The 22,633-nt window shown below is 38.6% G+C and overlaps 1 protein-coding gene across 1 annotated transcript in view; it reads left to right on the forward strand.

Annotated features, from left to right (window-relative positions):
- Positions 1–22,633, forward strand: part of LOC126235121 (cilia- and flagella-associated protein 52-like) — a 229,927-nt gene that overhangs the window by 176,770 nt on the left and 30,524 nt on the right. Inside the window, exon 13 of the mRNA XM_049943854.1 lies at positions 10,046–10,197. Within this exon, the coding sequence (XP_049799811.1) occupies positions 10,046–10,197 (152 nt within the window). The remainder of the gene's footprint in view (positions 1–10,045; positions 10,198–22,633) is intronic.

Consider the following 22,633-nt stretch of genomic DNA (forward strand, 5'->3'; position numbering starts at 1 on the left):
ATTTCACAGACTTACCAATCCTCCATCAAAACAAGCAATCAATAAAAAATAAAATACAACTATTAGAAGTTGAGTTCCAATCTTTGAACTGCACAGTAGTTTGTATTATTGAGCACTGGTGTAGAGACACAGAAATCCAACATGTAGTATTATCATTGTATGAAAAGGCAAATTCTTACTGCAGAACTACTTCAAGGAGTGGAGTATCATACATTTATATCAGAAAAGGAACACAGTTCAAATCAAGACATGACCTGAGTACAGTAAGTGAAGACAAACACTTCAAAATATCAGCTATTGAATTAACAGGGCTTGATATCACCAAGAAATTAATCATTTTGTGTGTATATAGATCTCCCAGTGGTAATGTGGACTCTTTTTTCAATAAATTAACAGAAGTTCTAGATAAAGTCTCAGTAACTGACCATCTGGCCACAAATATGGACAGGGAAAAATGTGACATATCTGTGAAAGATCTCGGACTATCAGACCATCCCTGTCAAATAAAAACAGTAAAATCAGGCATTGAATCATTACCTAAACTACAAGCCTACAAATGACACCTATCAAAAATCAAAATAAAAGATTTTTCAAAAGAGCTAGAAAAACAAAGCTGGGATGAAGTGTATAAGGAAACCAATGTGAATATTAAATTCTCTAAATTCTCCACATTGTTTAAATTGAACATCGAAAAGGCATTTCCAAAAGTATGCATGTCTGTATCAACTTCTCACAAAGACAAATGGATAACAGCAGGTATTAAGAAGTCCTCCCAAACACTTAAACACATCAGTTCCATGAAAAAGATTCACAATGATCCAGAATTCTTAAATTTCTATGATGGATACAAAAAGATCTATAATAAGGTGCTGACTGCTGCAAAAAAAAGTCATTTAATGAAAAAATAATATATAATGCAGAAAATAAAAGCAAAGCAGTCTGGGATGTAATGAAAAAGGAAACAGGGAGAGGTAAACAAATGCAGAATAACATACTGTTAAGGGAGGGGATAAGGTAATAAATGATCCACAACACTTAGCAATCTATGTAAATGAGCATTTTTCAAGTATTGCAGAGAAGATACAGCAAAAATTCCCCAAAACAAATATAACACCTGTAAATAATGTTGTACTAAATACAGCGATGTTACTTCCAACCACAGGGAATGAATTCAATAAAACTGTTCAAAAACTAAAACATAAAATGTCAGTATGCTTAGATAAAGTACCAATGTGTGTACTGAAACAATGCATAGGGATTATACAAGGCCCCTTAACAAATATAATAAATGAATCCTTCACATCAGGGACATTTCCAGAGCAGTTAAAACAGGCAAGAGTTGTACCTTGTAGAAAGGTAATGCAGAAGATATAGAAAATTACCAGCCCATTTCCCTGCTGTCAGTATTCTCAAAAATAATAGAAGCAATTATGAAAGACAGATTAATGAATTACCTGAATAAATACAATCTTTTAAGCGAATCACAGTTTGGTTTCCGAAGTGGCAAAAATATTGTCAGCCATAGCAAAATTCACAAAAGTTGTACTTGATGCTCTTGATGAAGATTAGTGGGTCACAGGCATATTTTTGGATTTTTCTAAGGCGTTTGATACAGCTGACCACAAGATTCTATTAAATAAATGAGAGAGATTAGGAATAAGAGCAGCAGCTAATGACTGGTTTCGATCATACCTAACAGATAGAGAACAAAGAGTAGAGATAACACATTCTGTACTTCAAATAGATTTAAACATTTAGTAAAACACTTATCAGAATCAAAATACATTAATATAGGGGTTCCACAAGGTAGCATATTAGGACCAATACTGTTCCTGATATTCATCAAAGACTTTCCCACTAGTGTTACTCACGGTGAAAAAATTCTCTTTGCTGATGACAGCAGTATTATAGTCACTGAGAAAACAAGAGAACTCCTTGCTAAGAAAGCAAATGAAACTTTCAAGGAAGTTTATGATTGGTCAATAAGCAATGAAGTGACATTGAACATAAAGAAAGCTAATACCACGAATTTCAGGTTGAAGAGGAAAAATGACCATGTTAAATTAAATGTAGATGGCACCTCTATAGACTGTGTAACAAATGCAAAATTGCTAGGAATGAATATTGATTCTCAGTTGAAGTGATGTGAACACGCAAAGGTACTTGCAAACAGAATGCCATCCACATGTTTTGCCCTTAGAATCCTATCATCAGTGTGTAACATGCAGTGTCTTTTAGTTACATATTATTCATATGTACACTCAATTCTCAGGTATGGCATTCTTTTTTGGGGAACAAATGCACAAAATATGAACACAATTTTCAAACTCCAGAAAAAAGGCATAAGAATAATAAACAAAAATACTATTTGAGTTCATTGTAAAGATCTGTTCAGAACACTGGAGATTTTAACTGCTCCATGTGAATACATTTACCAGTCAGTTGTACACATCAAAAGTAACATTGGTAATTACTGCACAAACAGCTCTGTCCATGAGAATGCAACAAGGATGATGTGACTTACCGAACGAAAGTGCTGGCAGGTCAATAGACACACCAACATACACACGAAATTCAAGCTTTCGCAACAAACGGTTGATTCATCAGGAAAGAGGGAAGGAGAGGGAAAGACGAAAGGATGTGGGTTTTAAGGGAGAGGGTAAGGAGTCATTCCAATCCCAGGAGTGGAAAGACTTACCTTAGGGGGAAAAAAGGACAGGTATACACTCGCACACACACTCATATCCATCCGCACATACACAGACACAAGCAGACATTTGTAAAGGCAAAGAGTTTGGGCAGAGATGTCAGTCGAGGCAGAAGTACAGAGGCAAAGATGTTGTAGAAAGACAGGTAAGTGGGTTACGTATTATTGAGTATATATAGGCGGGATAAAATTGTATGGTAGATTCGGTAAAGAGGAGAAGGTGAATACAAAGTATAACTACTTGCAAACACAGAAAGAGAAAATAAGATGACAGGAAAGATTTCGAAATGCAACAGTGACAATAACAAACGAAGCCTACAGCCTAGGTCTTCATGGCAAACGAATCTGCTCCAGTCCGGAATCCCTGAAGCATTACACCAACAACCTGAAAACAGCTTTCGCATCCCGCAACTACCCTCCCGACCTGGTACAGAAGCAAATAACCAGAGCCACTTCCTCATCTCCTCAAACCCAGAACCTCCCACAGAAGAACCCCAAAAGTGCCCCACTTGTGACAGGATACTTTCCGGGACTGGATCAGACTCTAAATGTGGCTCTCCAGCAGGGATACGACGTCATCAAATCCTGCCCTGAAATGAGATCCATCCTTCATTAAATCCTCCCCACTCCACCAAGAGTGTCTTTCCGCCGTCCACCTAACCTTCGTAACCTCTTAGTTCATCCCTATGAAATCCCCAAACCACCTTCCCTACCCTCTGGCTCCTACCCTTGTAACCGCCCCTGGTGTAAAACCTGTCCCACGCACCCTCCCACCACAACCTACTCCAGTCCTGTAACCTGGAAGGTGTACACGATCAAAGGCAGAGCCACGTGTGAAAGCACCCACGTGATTTACCAACTGACCTGCCTACACTGTGAAGCTTTCTATGTGGGAATGACCAGCAACAAAATGTCCATTCACTTTAATGGACACAGGCAGACAGTGTTTGTTAGTAATGAGGATCACCCTGTGGCTAAACATGCCTTGGTGCACGGCCAACACATCTTGGCACAGTGTTACACCGTCCGGGTTATCTGGATACTTCCCACTAACACCAACCTGTCAGAACTCCGGAGATGGGAACTTGCCCTTCAGTATATCCTCTCTTCTTGTTATCTGCCAGGCCTCAATCTCCGCTAATTTCAATTTGCCGCCGCTCATACCTCACCTGTCTTTCAACAACATCTTTGCCTCTGTACTTCCGCCTTGACTGACATCTCTGCCCAAACTCTTTGCCTTTACAAATGTCTGTGTCTCCTCTCCTTCCCTCTTTCCTGATGAAACAACCTTTTGTTGCGAAAGCTTGAATTTCGTGTGTATGTTTGTGTTTGTTTGTGTGTCTATTGACCTGCCAGCACTTTCGTTCGGTAAGTCACATCATCTTTGTTTTTAGATACAATGCAACAAGAGATAGACTCACCCTACATTTACCAAGAAAAAATAAACGTAAAATTCAAACAGAATTTTCTGCTAGGGACTAAAACTGTGCAGTAAATTACCAAAAGAAATTAAAGAAATTTCAAAAATACACTTATTTAAAAAGGCAGCTAAAAAGTACCTGTTATGCAATACATTTTATACATTGAATGATTCCTTAGATAAAACAGAGTAGGAGTTTCATAAAAAAATGTTATACAAATAAATAATAATAATAATAATAATAATGATTATAAAACATCCAACATTCCATATAACACCTTCACTTTGTTTTTTTCCCCTTCTTCTTTCCTTTCTAGAAATACTTACCATCAAACTATGGATAGCACAATACTAACACCTCTTCCTCTTTCTGAGCTCAACATCTCACTCATTACAGAGGGATGCTGACTCAGTTTTTCAAAATGGGAAGTAGCAGTACACAAAATGGTCCATAGATCACCAGTATGTGTGTGTGTGTGTGAAGTGAGTGAAGTATTATGAAACAATGTGTGTATAGTGAGTGCAGTGACTGATAGTGAGATATGAGTGAACAGTGTGGCATCACATTATTTAATAAGTTATTTGTAAGAAAGGTATTGTATACCAGAGGTAAATCTAATGATTGTCTCTAACTAGAATTCTGTAAATATATGTGTATACGAATTGGCTTGTTTTAAATTGATCTAAACTTTATTTTGACATGTCCTATATCCTTGTAAAAAGAGATCTACAGATGAAAAAACAAAAACAAAAGAAACAGCAATTTAAGACTTTTAAGAGTGTAATGTCTTCTACAACTTCTTTGTGAAAACTGATGTCTCATATGCATCAACTACTTGCTCTCCCCTCATTGTTACAACAAATGTGTCTCTCTCAACAAAGAGTCTTAGTGCTTTGCCCCTCCTTTCCATCCTCCTTCAAAATATCCCAATTTTCTCCCTGAAGAAGGAACTAGCAGTTCTGGAATGTATTATATTTATTTCTACTTTTATATGTATCTATTAACAGTAAGATATGGTAAGGTATGGCAAGCAATTCTGTCTCTATAATTTTACAGTTTTTGCAAGCATTTAATTTTTATTTCCAGTTTTCCTTAAGATGTCCATCTTCTATTTGTTTTATCCTGAAACATGCTTTAAGGACAAGCATATTGTGCTGAAATTCTGCTAGGGTGTCACTACTTTCACTTCTAGTATACTATTCAAAGTTTCCCAACCAAAAATTATTGGCCCTAATTTTGCGTTAAAATCTTCAGTCTGCAAATTGTAGTGGGATTAGCTCATATACATAAATTAGTGTAACTCTTTACGAAGGCCTTCTGCGCACTCATCAGAATGCATGCACATTAACTCATACACTTGCATGATTTCCATGGGGTGCATTTTGTTTATTTTTGGAATGAGCCATACTATTTTGTCTGAGATTCCTTAAATGTTTGCTCTTCTTTCTTAAAATAAGACCCATACCTGAATTTCTCCTCTGAGCTGTTCTTCTGTTTTGTGTTGCATTTGTCTAGTTCTTAACCCTGTCTCTTGTGCGTATCTTTGTTTGAAACATTTCCTGTACGACAGCGTAGGTCCAGGTTACTGCCTCTTATTAATCTGTGATTGATTAGTAATATTCCTCTGATGATGTTATTTGGTTTGATAGCCAACAGTTCAAAAAAAGTAGAATAAATACACACTGTTTATGTCCTTATGTATTCAAACAGTAACTTTGCAGTGAGATATGGGGTACTCTACTATATATTGATAAGTAAGGTAGCACTGTTTTGAAGGGCAAAGCATCATTCATTGGACAGGAAAAATGCTCTTGACAACACAATTGGTTCCTTCTATTATTTTCAATGGCACTGTATTCTGTTCATTAGTGAGCTTACTGCATCAGATTGTACATATAAAATACAGCTATATTTCAAAGGCTAAGAAAAGAAATATAATGAAGCCAATAATGGTTCTGATTCTCAAATATCTTAAAAGTTTAACACAATACTTAACGGCTTCTGGAAAGCCCTAACTTTCCAATGTTAAAATAGTGCTTATAAATTACTTGTTTTCTCAGGAAGTATTTGAGGTAGGAAGTTGAAATTTTTACAGGTTATTTATTGGAGTATTGGTTACAACTTACCACAGGGATTTTTAAAAATTTGAATTAATTGTTAGAGATCAATATTTTCTATTGAAATGAAATTCAATACTTTTTGTGCCATTTTTTGTTAATAAATTCAACAATACACAGGTTTTTGGAACAAGGCTGTGTTGAGTTACACAGAAGTCACTGTGTAACATTTCCAGAAAATCTGAAACAAATTGTTTATGTAGATCCTGAGGAAACATCTAATTTGTATGAAAAAATAAAACTTTTGGGAACTGAGTGACAAAGTTTGGATTACGTTTTTACTGCATTTCAGGTCCATATGATGGATTATCTTCATCTTCTGCAAACTCCTCCTCCAGCTTTCTCTTTGTCCTTTTCCTGTTTACTCTGTCTTGTATTTCTAGGCTACTTACAGCCCTGTCAGCAGTCCAAAGACATTCCTGGCCTAAAGCAAGCATCATCCGTACCGTGTTGAAACCTATCTTCATTCCTATATTCCAAAACACTTTGCACCTTCCAATGTTGCCATCATTTAAATTAGCAACAGCATCATACACACTAGAGATGGGCAAACTGAAACACGTAACTGTTTCGAAACAAATGAAACAGTACAATGTAATGTTTCGATACGATGTTTCGAAACAGTGAAACAGTTTGTGTTTTGTAATCTAATAAACCTACACATTTTATCATCTTCAATGTCTACTGTATAAGTATGTATGTATAAACATAAATGAGGTGCGAGAGCGCTAATCATATCGCAGAAAGTATGAAACTATCACTTAGGCGTCTTGGCAGTTTCGTATTTCCTGAAGCAAATGCGCTGCTTTCGTGTCGTGTGACTTTCATACTTTTCAATTGGCTGAGGACAGCCATAGCTGAAGACAGAAGAACCACCACGAACGGAACTGGAGGTGGGGAGCAAACTGCAGAAACAACGGATATGCTACTGGGAATCGCACATTCCGTTAGTATGGGTAATATACCCATCTTGCTAATTTCCATGCACACAAAGGGAATCATTGTGGATAATAGGCACAGTGACTATAGACTCACAAATAACGCCAAATAATTCGAATAAATAACAAAATATAGCAGAAAAAAATTTTATCTTTCAAGGTGTTTCGAACCGTTACTATAAATTCACTATGCTTCCCAACCCTTCCCGTTCACCATTACACTATCAGTGATATGTCAAACAGATTGCTTACAATTATACTTACTCAAATTTATGTATGTCTCTAGTAACTGTCACTTTACGCTTTTTTTTATTCAAAATGTTGTAGGCTTACTTGCGTTTCTTATATGATTGCTGTACATGACCAGAGAAACGTATGTTGTAAAAAAAAGTGTAATTTAACTGAATGATTTTTCACATATTTATTATTTTTAATGTGAATAGTACGCATTGTTTTATTGTTTGGTTAGTGTTTATAAAGCAGATGTTACGCCATTTCAGTATAGGACAGTCAGATAGAAACGAAGCTTTATTTTCGGGTATCTTAAGCTTCATGCTATTGCTTGTCAAAAAGATTTCGACACTCTTGAAAGTGTTTCACGAAGTGGTATGTTGTGTTTCAGTACCTGTGCCGATCCCGAATCTCGTCCGACACAGAGCGGAATGAAACATCACTGTTTCGATACAATTAGTCCGTTCCAAGCACAGGTGGACTGAAACAGCCTTATTTTGAAACAACGATACAGTTTCTGTGTCTGGCTCGAGACCGAATCTGGTCCGGTTATCCGAGACAGGGGTGGAATGAAACAACACTGTTTCGAAACAGTGAACCACAGCCGTTCCGAAACACTGAAACAGTTCCACGTATCGGTTCACTGTATCGAAACATAGAAACAGTGGCCAAGTCTAATACACACCAAAGTGAAATGTTTGTATTCTAACAAACACAGATGCTGCTGAGTCACTGAAAATATGTTTTATCACCTCCATTACTGCATCAGTCAGACTATGTCTATGTGTGTACACTTCAGCAGTTAGCAATCTCTTGTTGTACTGACAGCAATGTTTTCCTCCTTTGGGACACTACTAATGATGGGGATCTTCATCAGTGAAAAATTGTGAATAAAAAGATAGCTCAAACAGCCCTCTTCATTTCATCAAGTCTTTGTGTGTTTTGCCTAATAGCCATTCCATAATAGTTATGTATTTTGTAAATTACACTGCCAGTTAACCTTACCTTCTCATCCAACCCTTTACGATCACTTGAGTTTTTGTTTTTTTGTATCAAGTTTTCAGTCATCAAAGTCTTGATCACATTTGTTTCTGTAAGTGTCCAATACACTCAAATTTCTGCACTACAACATCATCACCATAGGGCTTCAGTTCTTGAATATTTTTGATACTTTAAGAATCACCGTCACCAACGTAATTAACAATGCACAACAGAACATTGGAATGCCATAGCAACAACAGTCACTTCCATTCCTCCGCTATTGCCACTATAGTTAGCTGTGCAATTAGTTTCATATGTAACTTTATTGTTTTGTGGACATCTACAATATTTAGATAATACTGCTACATCTAAGACTTTCCCTGTATACATGCTGGTGGCAGATGCTACACAATGAAGAGATGTGTGTCCCTGTTATGCCAGGTACCATCAGATGCTACAGTCAAGTCTCTTATTATCACTGTATTCTATTACTGCCTCTTCCACAGCAATTTTCATAGATTCTATACAGACATCTACTTTAGACTGTATAAACCTATTATAATTCATAAGCTTGGCTGGAGGATTTGGAAGATTCATCATGCCACTGAAAACTACGTCTGCAGTAACACCCTTACCAACTGTACTCAAGGCATAAACAAATCTAATGTTGTGTTCATAGATTTTGCTACCATTTTCTTTATTTAGAGTTACTGCAACACTGTTCCAAAAGGTGGTCATGTATGAACACTTACCACACTTCAGTTCCATTTCACTGACATGTCCTTTGTGATTTTTGATAGAGAGTTCCAGGCCAACTTCACTACACGGAATACATTTTACGCAGTTTCCAAAAATGCAGTTGAGAACTGACACATCAGATATTTCATTCACATCCAATCCGCTCATAATACATTGATGCTTTTAGCTAACCAAACCAAGCTTCCTCTGCAAAGAACTTTCTTTCTCAGTGTCATTGCACTGGGCAGGTGTACCAGCAAGGTTAGGTCCATACACTTGGTTATCATCTTTATTATTTATGGCAATAATGCCTGCCTTTGGTTTTCCAATATTTCTCCTTTCTTTAAAAGCCTTCAGGGGATTTCTAATCACTTTATGTTTACCCATGATTGTCCTTCAATAAAACAAGAGATTTCAATGAGCAGAATTCAGTATGAATATTTTCAGGATTACAAAAGAGTAAATAAACATGAAACGCGTGACAATCGATCGAACAGTATATATTGAATGTTTTGTAACATTTTCTCTCACATTACTAAAATAGATTCATGAGAACAACAATTGACAGCAGTTTAACAGTGCACAGTGGGTCACACCCATGCAGAACATATTTCAAAAATATTTTAAAAATAGTTGTAGTCTTCTGAACTGAATAAATTATATATCAATTGAAAGAATTCTTCAGATTTTTAAAATGCAAAAAAGTAAAAATAGAACATTTCATGATTTTGAACCTTTCTGGAGCCCTTTTAATTATTAATTAATACCTTTTCTGTAATTTCAGTTTTTAAGCACATGACCCAGTGTCATGCAAAACAAAAATTAAAAATGAAGCAGTAAGCTATTTTTGTATATGTTACTGCACTTTAAAAACTTTCTGATGAAAATTTAACATTGTGATTTTGTTTCTAGATACGTATATGGGAAATGAAACCAAATTACCAGAAAAGTCTTGCTAGTTTGACTGGACACAGTGATGCCGTTTCCTCCATATGTATATCAAACTCTGGGACAGAGGCTGTAAGTGCCTGCACTGATGGAACATGCATTATATGGGACATTGTGTACGTAATTCGTTTTTGTATAATTGTTTTGTTGAGGTGAAAGAAATTATTAAGCTTATTAAAGGAGAGTAAATTTTAATTGTGATGAGAGACTGGAAATCTGATAGACAAAAAGAGAAGAAAAATTAGTAGGAGAAGATGGATTTGGATGACTGCTGAAAGTGCTGGCAAGCATATTACAGTTTTACACAGAGCGCATTTTAAACATTGCAAACATTTGCTTTAAAGAACGTGAAATAAAGATGTATATGTAGAAGAGAATAGACATCAAAAGGCTTTGGGTAGGTTACATAAAGGTAAGACACAGATTTAGAAAGTAGGCTTTTAACTGAAAACCATATCCAGGAGCATAACACAATTTACCAGTTATAAAATGAAGACTGAAGTTGAAGCTACCATAAAAAGGTAGGAATTGAGTAATTGTGACCTAAATTAGTTGAAACAACCAGGGAGTGTTGAGAGCTTCAGAGACAGCATTAGACAATGACTAATGGAAACATGGCAAAAAATACAATGAAATATGAATGGGTAGCTTTAAGAAATCAAATAGTAAAAGCAGCAGAGGAAAAGCTAGTAAAAAAGACAAAATCCACTAGAATTCCTTGGGTAATACACAAGATATTGAATATAGTGACCAAAGGGGAAAATATAAAAAATGAAGCAGGGAAAATTGAATCATTGAGAAAAAAATGAGACTGACAGTGCAAAATAGCTAGAGAAGAAATGCAAAGCTCTAAAAGCATGCATAATTATACAGGATATAAACAATACTGTTTACAACATATGACCTCATTGTGGGTGATGTCAAGAACAAATTGACATTCTCAAATCGGTCTCCAAAAGCCACACAAGCTACAGAGTGTGTGCACCATGTGATATTTTGACTAAATCATCTTTTAATATTAAAAACCCCTTGTTATTGACTTAAAAAATTTAAAATGACATGTGTGTAAATTTTACCTCAAAATATTGTGAATTTTAACAGCACAAATTAACAGTTAAATCATTTTGTTTGCCATCTTACTAAAAATCTACTGTGCTTATAAGGCTGAATTGTAAACTTACTTACATTTTGTGCAATGTATACAAAAGTATTTTTTCTATCATTACCCTTGTGGAAATGTTTAAATTACTATTATTGGTGAAATAGCTGACTAAAACAGTGGCATATGAGAGAAAGGGGATATTGAAAATCTCATTTGGCGTGCATGCTCTGTAGCTTAGATGGTTTTTGTAGGCCGTTTTGAGATAATTTCTCAGCTTGATAGGCTACAAGTGTTCCTATGTCAAATTGCTCACTCAACTTCCCCTACACCACTGTGGCAGGCTGTAAACAGTTATTGTCTAAAGCCCACACACATCAGTTAATATAACTTTGTGACTGACAGATGTCTTTGATGAGGAGCAGAGTTGCCAGCTTGTTTGCATCTTTGTATATGTCTATGTGAATTACACTTGCACACACAGAAAAAAAGTATCCATATGACCTGCCTCACCTGTCCCCATCCCACACCTTAGTGCCAGTGTTGTATGAGAAATTATTGCTGCTTGTGCCTACAAAACAGGCAGCACAGTGAGCAACAGCAAAAAACAGCCCCTACCACTGAATGCACTGAAGCATCAGTCACAGAGTTATTTTAATTGAAATATAGGAAAGATAGATGGTACTTACAAAAAAATTAAATGAACCTTTGAAGAAAAGAGAACATCTAAAGTTCTGATAACAAACCAATATTAAGGAATGAAGAAAAGGCTGAAATGTGGAAGGAATGCATAAAAGAGAGTGTAGGTAGTGGGTAGTGGGGAGTGGGCATGGTACCATAATTACGGCAATGAATAAACACTTGCACTCCTTTTATTCTTGCAGCATATACACAATGCATGTCGCTTAGACTGCGTTCTACACGGAACTGATCTGGCAAAGATTGTGATCTCTCAAGTGCGGAGCATGGTGACTGGTGTATGTTGTGATGTGTTGTTCACTCGAAATGGCAAGGGCTGACATATCATCATCCACCATAAAGAGCGGCTGGCCCGTGATGTTGACGGCGGCGCCATTGAGGTGGTGGCAGTGTCTATTGAGGTGTTGGTGACTGCTGGTGCGTTGGTGTTGGTGTGGCTGTCGGTCTGTGGTGTCAGTCATCGTTATGAAGCGAAAGAAAGATTGGATTTCAGACCTGCGGTGTTGATTGTAGGTGGAAGGGGCATGGAATGCTCTAATGAGTTCGAGACTGTGCTGTAGCCCAACTGTCTATTGTCAAATTTGGCCATAACCATGAATAGTGAGTCCTGCAGCGTTGCAGAAATGTCTTCTGGGAGGAAGTCTCGCAGATCTAGGCTGACTGTAAATTGGCTTGAGGGGCATGAAGCTGGGGTCAGTGGAGGGTAAACACCGGGTGTGTCTGCTAAAGACTACGTCCGTTTTAGGCGGTACAATGACACTGTTGTAATTTTTCCAGCTTGCAAGATATCAAAAGTGTTTGGACCTCATGTCAACACCTTGTATGGGCCACTGTAGGCAGGGTGGAGGGCAGGTTTGATGGCGTCAGTGCTGAGCATGACATGTGTACATGACTGGAGTTCCTTGTGCACAAAGATGGTTGGTTTGGCATGGTGGGATGGTGGTAGGATGTGGACATGGCGGATGCAGTCCATGACAAATTTTACTAGATCTGGCAGGTTGATGTCCATGGAGTGAGTGGTTTGTGATATGAACTCTGCTGGTAGGGTGATCAGTTCCCTGTAGAGCACCTCTCCGAGTGAGGCATCCAGATCTTCTCTGTAGGCAGCTAAAGAATACAGCACAGACTTGGCAATGGTTCATTGATGGCTTTTTTTTTTACTATGCTCTTTTGCTATTGTTACCAGGATGATGTAATTATCTTCTCACAAACAGCTCCTGATCATGAGAAACACCTCCAAGCAGTATTCGACAAACTAGCAGAGCATGGTGTTGTTATAAATCTACTTGATGTTCTCGAAAGCTGCTTCCATATCAGGAGTCCAAGTGAGCCTATATTTGCCTGATGTGTTCTTGCTGCGGAGTGAATCTGTGAGTGGCCAAAGTGTTTCTGAGGCATGGGGGAGGTGTTGTCACTAAAAATTAATTACCCAAAAAAAAATGGTGCAACTCTTAATTGTCCATGGTTAATAGGTTATGGATTTGGTCTATCTTTTCTGGGGTGGGGTGGATGCCTGAAGCATTGATGAGACGGCCTATGAATGTAGCACATTTTTGCTCGAGTTGGCATTTGTGCTCATTATAATAACACCATGCTCTGCTAGTTTGTCGAATACTGCTTGGAGGTGTTTCTCATGATCAAGAGCTGTTTGTGAGAAGATAATTACATCATCCTGGTAACAATAGCAAAAGAGCATAGTAAAAAAAAAAAAAACCATCAGTGAACCGTTGCCAAGTCTGTGCTGTATTCTTTAGTCCGAAAGGCATAAAGAGGAATTCAGATAGGACAAACAGTTTAATTATTGCCGTCTTTGGGGCAGTCGATCCTGCTAAAAATGGTTGCACCAGCCAGTTCCTGAGAGAAGCCTTGAATATTGAACATGCGGTAACTAACAATAATGGTGCACACATTCAAATGTCTGTAGTCCCAGCACATAGCTGTATAGCGGATGGAGTATGTTTTCCAGGTGCCATCTGAGGTGGCAGTGTGCTAACACCAGCACCCGTGTCGACTAGGAAGTACGCTCCAAGATAGTTGTCGTAGATGCAGAGCCATGCGCCACTATAATGTAGATGCGAGATTTGATGAGTGTTGTCATGTTTCATAGTGAGGTGGCTTGAAGTAGGGGAGCGACCTGATGGGCATGCGTCAGGCTGCAGTACTAGTTTTGGTAGCTGCTGTGTGGACGACAGCAGCGTTCATCAGCACCAAAGCTTGTGTGAAACCAGCAGGGGTGATGTAGCCGAGTAGGCACAGCATCCTGGCCGGGTGAGTTTTTGTGATGGTTAGGCGTGGGTCAACGGCGAGGTGTGAATGTGGCAGGTGGTTGTTTACATTCCGCTACATATGCGGCACCTGGGTCCATCATGGTATCTGATTGTTGGTGCCTTGCTGCACTGAAGTCTTGCGAGGCTGCTGTGAGCGTGGTGTGGAAGGGCTCAGCTGAGGTCAGAGCAGCTCGGTGACTGTCGGTTCGTCAGGTGCTGTGCATTGAGCACTGTGCGGTGGTCTCCATGGGCACTGCTGGTGTGCAGGCTGGTCTGGGTTGGCTGTAGATGCAACCACCGCTGATGTAGCTGCTGCAATTGATGTGAGTGTTGTTCAAGATGTGATGTTGCACCAGGGCAAGCATCATCTTCATGCGTTTGGATGACCGTCTATATGTTTTCAGGCAGATTGAGGAGCCATAGTGACCATAGAGCACATTCTGGTAAGAGGTTTGTGTCGATTCGGAGGCATAAACTGTGCCAGAGCGCTGACGGGGTACTGTTGCCCAGTGATGGCTAGGTGGAGTTGTTGTTCAGGTGAATGTGACAGGTGCTGTAGTATGAGCATCTTCGCTGTCTCGTATCTGTCAGTGGTTGGTGTGTGCAATAGGATGACACTGATAAGATTTGTGTTGGTGTGTAGTTGGTTCAAAGTACCAAAAATTTGTCATGGTCATTTGCGATCTCAGCCAACTGCTTCATGCACTCGCAGAGTGTGCACCATACTTGTGGAGAATCAACCTGTAGCGGCAGCAGATGTAACATAGTGATTAGCTGGTGGTAATTTTCCATGTTCGCGAGGGTCTAGGTCCAGTATGAGGTTGTTATAATCGTGCAAAGTATATGGGACAGGTTCACGAACACTGTCTGGTGGCACTGGTAGAGATGGCAGCTGGCGTCATGGCACGGCAGTTGCGGGAGGCCTGTCGGCAATGGGGGTGTCGTGTCTGATTCTCACGGGACGTGGCACGGGTGTTGCAGCTGTTGCATCGGCACATGGGGGACGGTGTCTTACTGGGGTGCCAAGGAATGTGGCGCAGTGGACGGGTCCAGGTTGGTGGCAATCATGATCGATGGTGCACCAGTCTAGGTCACCCAACATGACAGCTGTTGTAGGTACTCCTTGTGTTCCCACACTGTGTGGTTCGCAGTTGCAATCAGGCTCGCCGTTTTGATATGTGGTGGTCACAGATGTGAAAACTCTGCACGGTTGCAGTTAGATATGGTTGTCTGCTTGTTGAGTGATGTCACATGGCAGGCATGGCCCAGAGTGTGGCGTGGCTGTTGTCGGTGTGATGTCATCATGATGACGTGATGCGGCTCGTGGTGCTGTCATAACAAGTGTGGCATCAACTGGGTGGTGTACAGTGTCATGCAGAACATAAAGTTTGGGTGTTGGGAATGGAAAAACATGCTCTTGCACAGGAAGGTCATTTGTAGGATGCATTTATCCACAATAACCCACAAATATCAGTTCCCACAGTGGAATGCGATCGTATATGGTGGCAATTGTTTGTCAACAATTGCAGTACTCTGGAAGGTGTCCATAAATTGGTATATTCACATGAAATGTTGATACATGCTGAGTCATTAGAATGAAAATGCATGGGTGTAGTTCATTTACACTGTCACTGATTGGTGCAGTAGTAGCACTGATTAGGTGTGAGGTGGGGATGGCGGAGGGCAGCCATTGTTCACCCTGTATGGTCACTGTTGATGGAGCACAGTTAATTAAGGGAACAGCAGGCTTTGTCTCACCACCTTCACTGATAACATCATCCTTGATTTACAATTTAGTGTGTTCTTCTGTTTGGCGAGAGGTGACAATGCCCTGGTTTAGTGTTGAACAATGGGAACATTGTTGATAATTGGAAAACCATAGTTGCACTTGTTATTTTGCCTAGGTATTGTTGAGAACACCATATAGACACACAAATAAATTGTCTGTAGTGGTGCCAGGCAATGAAGTACCGTCATGGGGCATATTCTTCACAGCATGAAATTTACATTCCACAGGGAATGGCGGCATGCCAGCACAAGTGTAACTCAGTATTTCATGGGGCATTTGAAAAGAAAATAATGGGGTCACTATTGTAGGTAGTGGGTAGCGGGTGTGGTAATTATGACAATAAATAATCACTTGTACTCCCTTCACTTACTATGAATACTTTTATTCTCGCAGGTTATACGCAATGTGTATAGCTTAGAGCTCATAGTTCTCTGTAGAGAACTGATCTGGCAAAGATGCAGATGGTCTAGCTGCAGTTGTTGTTGTTGTTGTTGTGGTCTTCAGTCCTGAGACTGGTTTGATGCAGCTCTCCATGCTACTCTATCCTGTGCAAGCTTCCTCATCTCCCAGTACCTACTGCAACCTACATCCTTCTGAATCTGCTTAGTGTATTCATCTCTTGGTCTCCCTCTACGATTTTTACCCTCCACACTGCCCTCCAATCCCAAATTTGTGATCCCTTGATGCCTCAAAACATGTCCTACCAACCGATCCCTTCTTCCAGTCAAGTTGTGCCACAAACTTCTCTTCTCCCCAATCCTATTCAATACCTCCTCATTAGTTACGTGATCTACCCACCTTATCTTCAGCATTCTTCTGTAGCACCACATTTTGAAAGCTTCTATTCTCTTCTTGTCCAAACTGGTTATCGTCCATGTTTCACTTCCATACATGGCTACACTCCAGCTGCAGTTGGACAGCAATATTGTTAGGAGGGTAGAGCTGGTGGTTCAATGTCACCACAAGAGAAACTGGAAGACAATGAAAGGGAAAAGGAAGTCACTAAAGATGAGATGGGTGATGTGATACTTTGAGAAGAATATAACAAATGATTAAAAGACTGAAATTGGAACATGGCACCTGGACTAGATGACATTTCCTCAGAAATATTAAGAGCACTGGGAAAACCAGCCATGACAGAACTATTCCGTCTTGTATGAAGGATGTTTGAGATAGGCGGAGATACCATCAGACTTCAAGGCAAATCTAAAGTGGGTGTGAAGACTACTGGAAGCCTATTGTGTCAGGGACAAGCATGTAGAAACGAGCTATTGTCTGTTAATCACTGGAAGTTTGAATGTACAGGGTGTAATAGTGCACTCATTGAATATGCCTTGGGGCCTCATTCAACATAATGAAGAGGCTGTTTTTGGAACTCATTGAGTGAACTGGTATGCTACCAGCTGCTGAGTGTGGAACAATGCCAGGCATTTGGGCTCTGAGGTCATACTTGGATTATTCCAGTGACACAGAGAATATTGAGGAGACCAGCCTTGGAATTTCAGTGGAGCTCACAGTCTATAGTGCAGTCCCCAGAATTGTTTTTGGCCTATGGTTTTCAGTTGAGAAAAAGGTGTAAACCAATGACTTAAAAGGTTTTTTAACAATCTCTAATTTCCTAGAATTGTACCATAGGATAAACAAGTCAGTGGTACACTACACATCAAAGACTCCTAATCAGTTTCCTGACCATGTGTGGGGTGTACAAATAGTTCTCTTTAAAAAAATTAGCCATTTTCCTGTACATCGCAGAGAATGGTAGGTGTACATGGCCCTGAAGTATTATTGTGAAATCCAAAGAAATACACCCACAGATTAAATTATTAAATGCCAGAGTTTTAAGTACTGCAAAAAGTCAGTGGAGGTGACAGTACAAGCAGACTAAAACCTAAAATGTGAGATTTACGGGGTAGATCTAAGCATATGGTAAAAGGACTGGCTAATTAGGAAACAAGGGTGGTGTGTTTGTCACAGTAGACATAAAATTAAAATATGCAGAGACAAAAATTGAAGCTGCTTGTGAGAACATTTGGGTATATCTTAAAACTGGGTCATTTTAACAACCACCCAACCCAACCATAAATATAAACAGAAACTTTAGTTTTTGAGGTAACCTCAATCTGTTAATACATTTTGTTCACAATCATACTGTCATTATTTTAGGAGTCCTTTAAACACTCAGCAATCACTAGGGATGCTTCTATAAGTGGCAAATGTATTGTGATACAATATTAAATGCCTTCTTTGAAAACTACATTAAACAATAGTTTGAAGCCCATTCATGATGGAAATATATTAGATCTAATGGCGACAAGTAGATCTAATGTCTTTGACAATTTTCACACAGAGTTATATCAGTGACCATGAGATAGTAACAATAATGATTATCAAAGTAAAAAAGGCAACTAAAACAAGACAAAATATTTAAATCTTCAGTAGACTATATAAAGAAGCTGTACTGTAGTATGTCAATGAGGAAACTGAAAAATTTAGCTCTGAGTAAGACATTGTAGAAGTATAAATTTAGGAGAATAATTGCTCAAGTACTGGATAGATTAGAACTTAGTAGAAAAGGCCAAGATGGTAGGAATTCTCCATATTCCACAAATTCCATACATGAACATTTAAATAATAGACAAATATTTAACTGTAGATGTAAAATAAATTACATGAGTACATATACAGGGTGTACATAAAGTCCAGTAACACTTGCAATTATTTGTTGTACAAGAACTAAACAGATGTCATATATATTGCATTTCGAAGAGGAACTGTGAAAGGTTCCCCCCCCCCCCCCCCCCCCCCAAACATTCTATATGCGAACCATGAGTGACCCAACAGACGTCAATATGGTAATCGAATTCTTGCCATACCCATCCCAGCATGGCATCATTGACTGTGGTAGTCACTTCCTGTATTCTGTCCTGGAGCTCTGCTACATCACATGGTAGAGGTGATACAAACATCAGATCTTTAATGTGTTCCCACAGAAAAAAGTCAACGGAGTGAGATCTGGTGATCGGGGAGGCCGTTTCATGAAACAGCTGTCCCATTCTGTAACACAGCCAATCCATCAATCGGCAGCTCTGTGTTCAGGTACCCATGAACCTCATGATTTAAATATGGTGGAGCCCCATCCTGCTGAAGGATGAATGGAGAGTCCGATTGCATTTGAGGTATCAGCCATTGCTGCAACATGTCCAAGTACAAATATCGAGTGACAGTGCTCTCGGCAAAGAAGAATGGCCCATACAGTTTTTGATGTGACAAGGCACAAAAAACATTTACCTTTGGGGAATCATGTTCAAATTCAATGCATTCGTGTGGATGCTTTGTACCCCAGATTCGACAGTTATGCCTGTTCATTTTCCCATTAGTGTGAAAAGTGGCTTCATCACTAAAAATTAAATGATCAACAATTCCAACCCATCCTCATTCAGTTGTTGAAACTGCAAACAAAACTCAAAATGCTTGTCTTTGTCATTATCATTGAGCTTCTGCACTAGCTCCAATTTGAATGGTTTCATAGACAGCTTCTGTTGCAGGACTTTCCACACTGTCATTGGAGCCATTTCAAGTTCACGGGATGCAAAATGCACCAATTTCTTTGGACTTCTTATGAATTTCTCTCTATGCGCTCCACATTCACTTCACTCACACTGGGACATCCGCTTCTCTTTGCCAAGCACAAGCAACTCGTCATAATGAATTTGTTGTACCAGTGGTAAATGGCCTTTCTTGTTGGTGGCTTCTTATCATACTTGGTTCTAAACATCCATTAAACAGCTGTAGCACATTTGTTTTTGTTGAACTCCAACACACAGAAAGCTCGCTCTGCACCTGAACTCACTATATTTGCAACTAGCGCTGACTATCAGCAAATTACCAAACTACGCTGTGGCAGTATACATGAAAAAAAACTTTCAGGGTTTCTTTTCAAAATGACATATGTACAATATCTGTACAATGTTTGGTTCTTGTGCAATAAATAATTGAAAGTGTTCCCAGACTTTATGTACACCCTGTAGAAAGACCCTAAATGAAAAGCATTGACTGCCATAGCAGTATCTTATGAAAGATCTCTCACAAAACTCAAAAAATTCTGGAATTAAAGAGAGCATGTAAACACACATGTATGACAGAAACTGAAGCTGAGGGTAGCAAAGTAAAAACATAAATCCAAATGCACCTTTGCTAAGGGACATGTAGAAGTACTACTCTAGTTTACTTCTTGTGTCACTGCAAAAATTAGTGATGTAGATGTTAGTGTCAATGACATCTAGAAAGTGCTGCACCTGAGACTTGAAAACAACTTGAAACCATCCTAGGAATTCTGCTGAACATTTCTACCAGAGCAAAGATTCAGTTTACTCTTGATACTGAGGCTCACAATGCAAAAATCAGTTGACCCAAAAATGAAAGGACAAGAAAAGGATTAATACATGCACCCCTTTAGTATCACCCAGAAGCCCAATGTACATAAGTGTTAAATTACAGCAGATTTTTGCATATACAAGTGAATTATCTCATTTTTCTGCTGCATACTTACTGAGTAAAGGAAGTTTCAATGATCTTGAATAACATATAGTTAATACCACTTTTTATCTCAAACATGTGCGTAAAGACCACTGCCAGTTCTTAACAGTACGAAACAAGGGAAATAGCATTGGACAAATCCTTTTACCACAACACAACAAGAAAAACATATAACGTGATCAAAATTTTGACAAACAATTCATTACTCATGTATTTGAACAATAGCCAGTGTAAAATGCAGGAAATGCAGAGATTGTTTTATGTTGGAAATTAAAATGATCTTAACAGTCTTTCAAAAGTGTGTGCCTGTGAGAAATTGACAAAATAACTCAATATGGCAATAATGAATTCTATAATGGAAAAACATTAATAAGTGCACTGATTAAAGGATGACACAAACAAGACATGCTTAAGAAACACATAAGCCACTGTTTGATTTAAAAAAACAGATGAAAAAAGTAAATAAAAATTTTATAATAGATCAAATAAAGCATGATTTTTCATATGGGATGCACATCACAGAACACTAAATACAAGCAGTTATCATGCATAGACAGAATATAGTCAAAAGAGAAAAGTTACCAGGATGGGTTTTCATTAAAAAGCAATCTAGATATTTCAAAAAAACAGACAGAGACATGAAAAAATATTTACTGTTGACTTAGCCATGACTGAAACTGCACAGTAAACTTCTTAAATATATGCAGGAGTGCCAGTTCTGCAAGTTTCACAGTACTGCAAGCTTCTGTGAAGTTTAGAAGGTAGGAGACGAGGTACTGGCAGATGTAAAGCTGTGAGGACGGGGTGTAAGTTGTGCTTGGGTAGTTCAGTTGGTAGAGCACTAGCCCGCAAAAGGCAAAGGGCCCAAGTTTGAGTCTTGGTCTGGCACACAGTTTTAATCTGCCAGGAAGTTTCAGCAAGTGCAAATGATACAGCTAAATATGTACCCAAATTTGCTATTTGTTCACAGCAAAAAAACTTTTTGACCTGGTAGTAGGACTTGGGATGACCTCTTAAACTGTTTGTGTATGAATCAGGAAAATTGCAAACAGGTTATCATAATATCAGTGTAATTAAAATCCCTAGGTATGAAGAACTGTATACAACACGTGTGTTACCCTAAATATAACAGGCAAGGACCTGACAGTGGAGAAAATTATTAAGGCTCTGTCAATAAAGGTGAGAGTAGCCAAAACTTTTTTACATCTGTGTTGCAGAAGGCACATGCACATAATAGAGTAGTAACTTAGATGTGCTTCTTCCACTGCAACCCCAGGGAGAACAGCTACAGCAGAATCAAAACAAATGCAATAGTTACTACAAAAATAACCAGAGGAAATATCACACTGATATCTAGAATATGAGTGCAAATGGAAGCATGAGCATTTAATGGAATGGAACCTTCAGTGCAAAGGCTGAAAATAATCCCACATATTGGCAGTTCAGTGAGAAAAACTGAGAAATATCAAGCAAACACCAGAAACAGCAGTAGTGCACAACAGAGGAGCAATGTGGAGAGAGCAACTACTGCCTAGGAACTACAAATGACTGAAAGAGAAGCAAGTCAACAATTTTGCTCCTCAAGGATATGTTGTGACAGATATCGTGTAGAATGCAGGAAGAATGGTGCAGTTTTTGTAGTAAAGTTGCTTTACATTAAAAGTGACATAAATCAGCCCAAAAAATATGATATAATTCATATAGTTTCTAATGTATTAAATTAATACTTTGTAAACTGTACAGGCTGTAATCATTTAAGCTGCAACAACAACATAGTCACTGAGATACTTCTACCCAAACAAAAAAATATAACTACCTTCTCATAGCCTAAAATTACTCTCCACAATATTAGCAAAGCAGTTAACAAAGTTGGAAATTCTAAAACAGAGGACTACTATGGAATGAGTAATTTTGTCATAAAAAGCATATCAAATGAAATTAAAATGCCACTGCTTTACCTAGACAACAGAATTGTGGCAGATGGGATCTTAAAATTACTGTTACCCTGTTGGTGTTTAAGAAAGGAGAAAGACAATTTCCTAGTAATTACAGACTGATCTCAATTGTTCCAGTTGTATCAAAAATAATAGAAAGTTGTTAATGTAAATAAATATATGACTGTTTTGAAAATATGGATTACTGAATGCAAATCAGTTTGGCTT

This window comes from Schistocerca nitens, chromosome 2 (assembly GCF_023898315.1).
Source record: "Schistocerca nitens isolate TAMUIC-IGC-003100 chromosome 2, iqSchNite1.1, whole genome shotgun sequence".
Taxonomy (NCBI): domain Eukaryota; kingdom Metazoa; phylum Arthropoda; class Insecta; order Orthoptera; family Acrididae; genus Schistocerca; species Schistocerca nitens.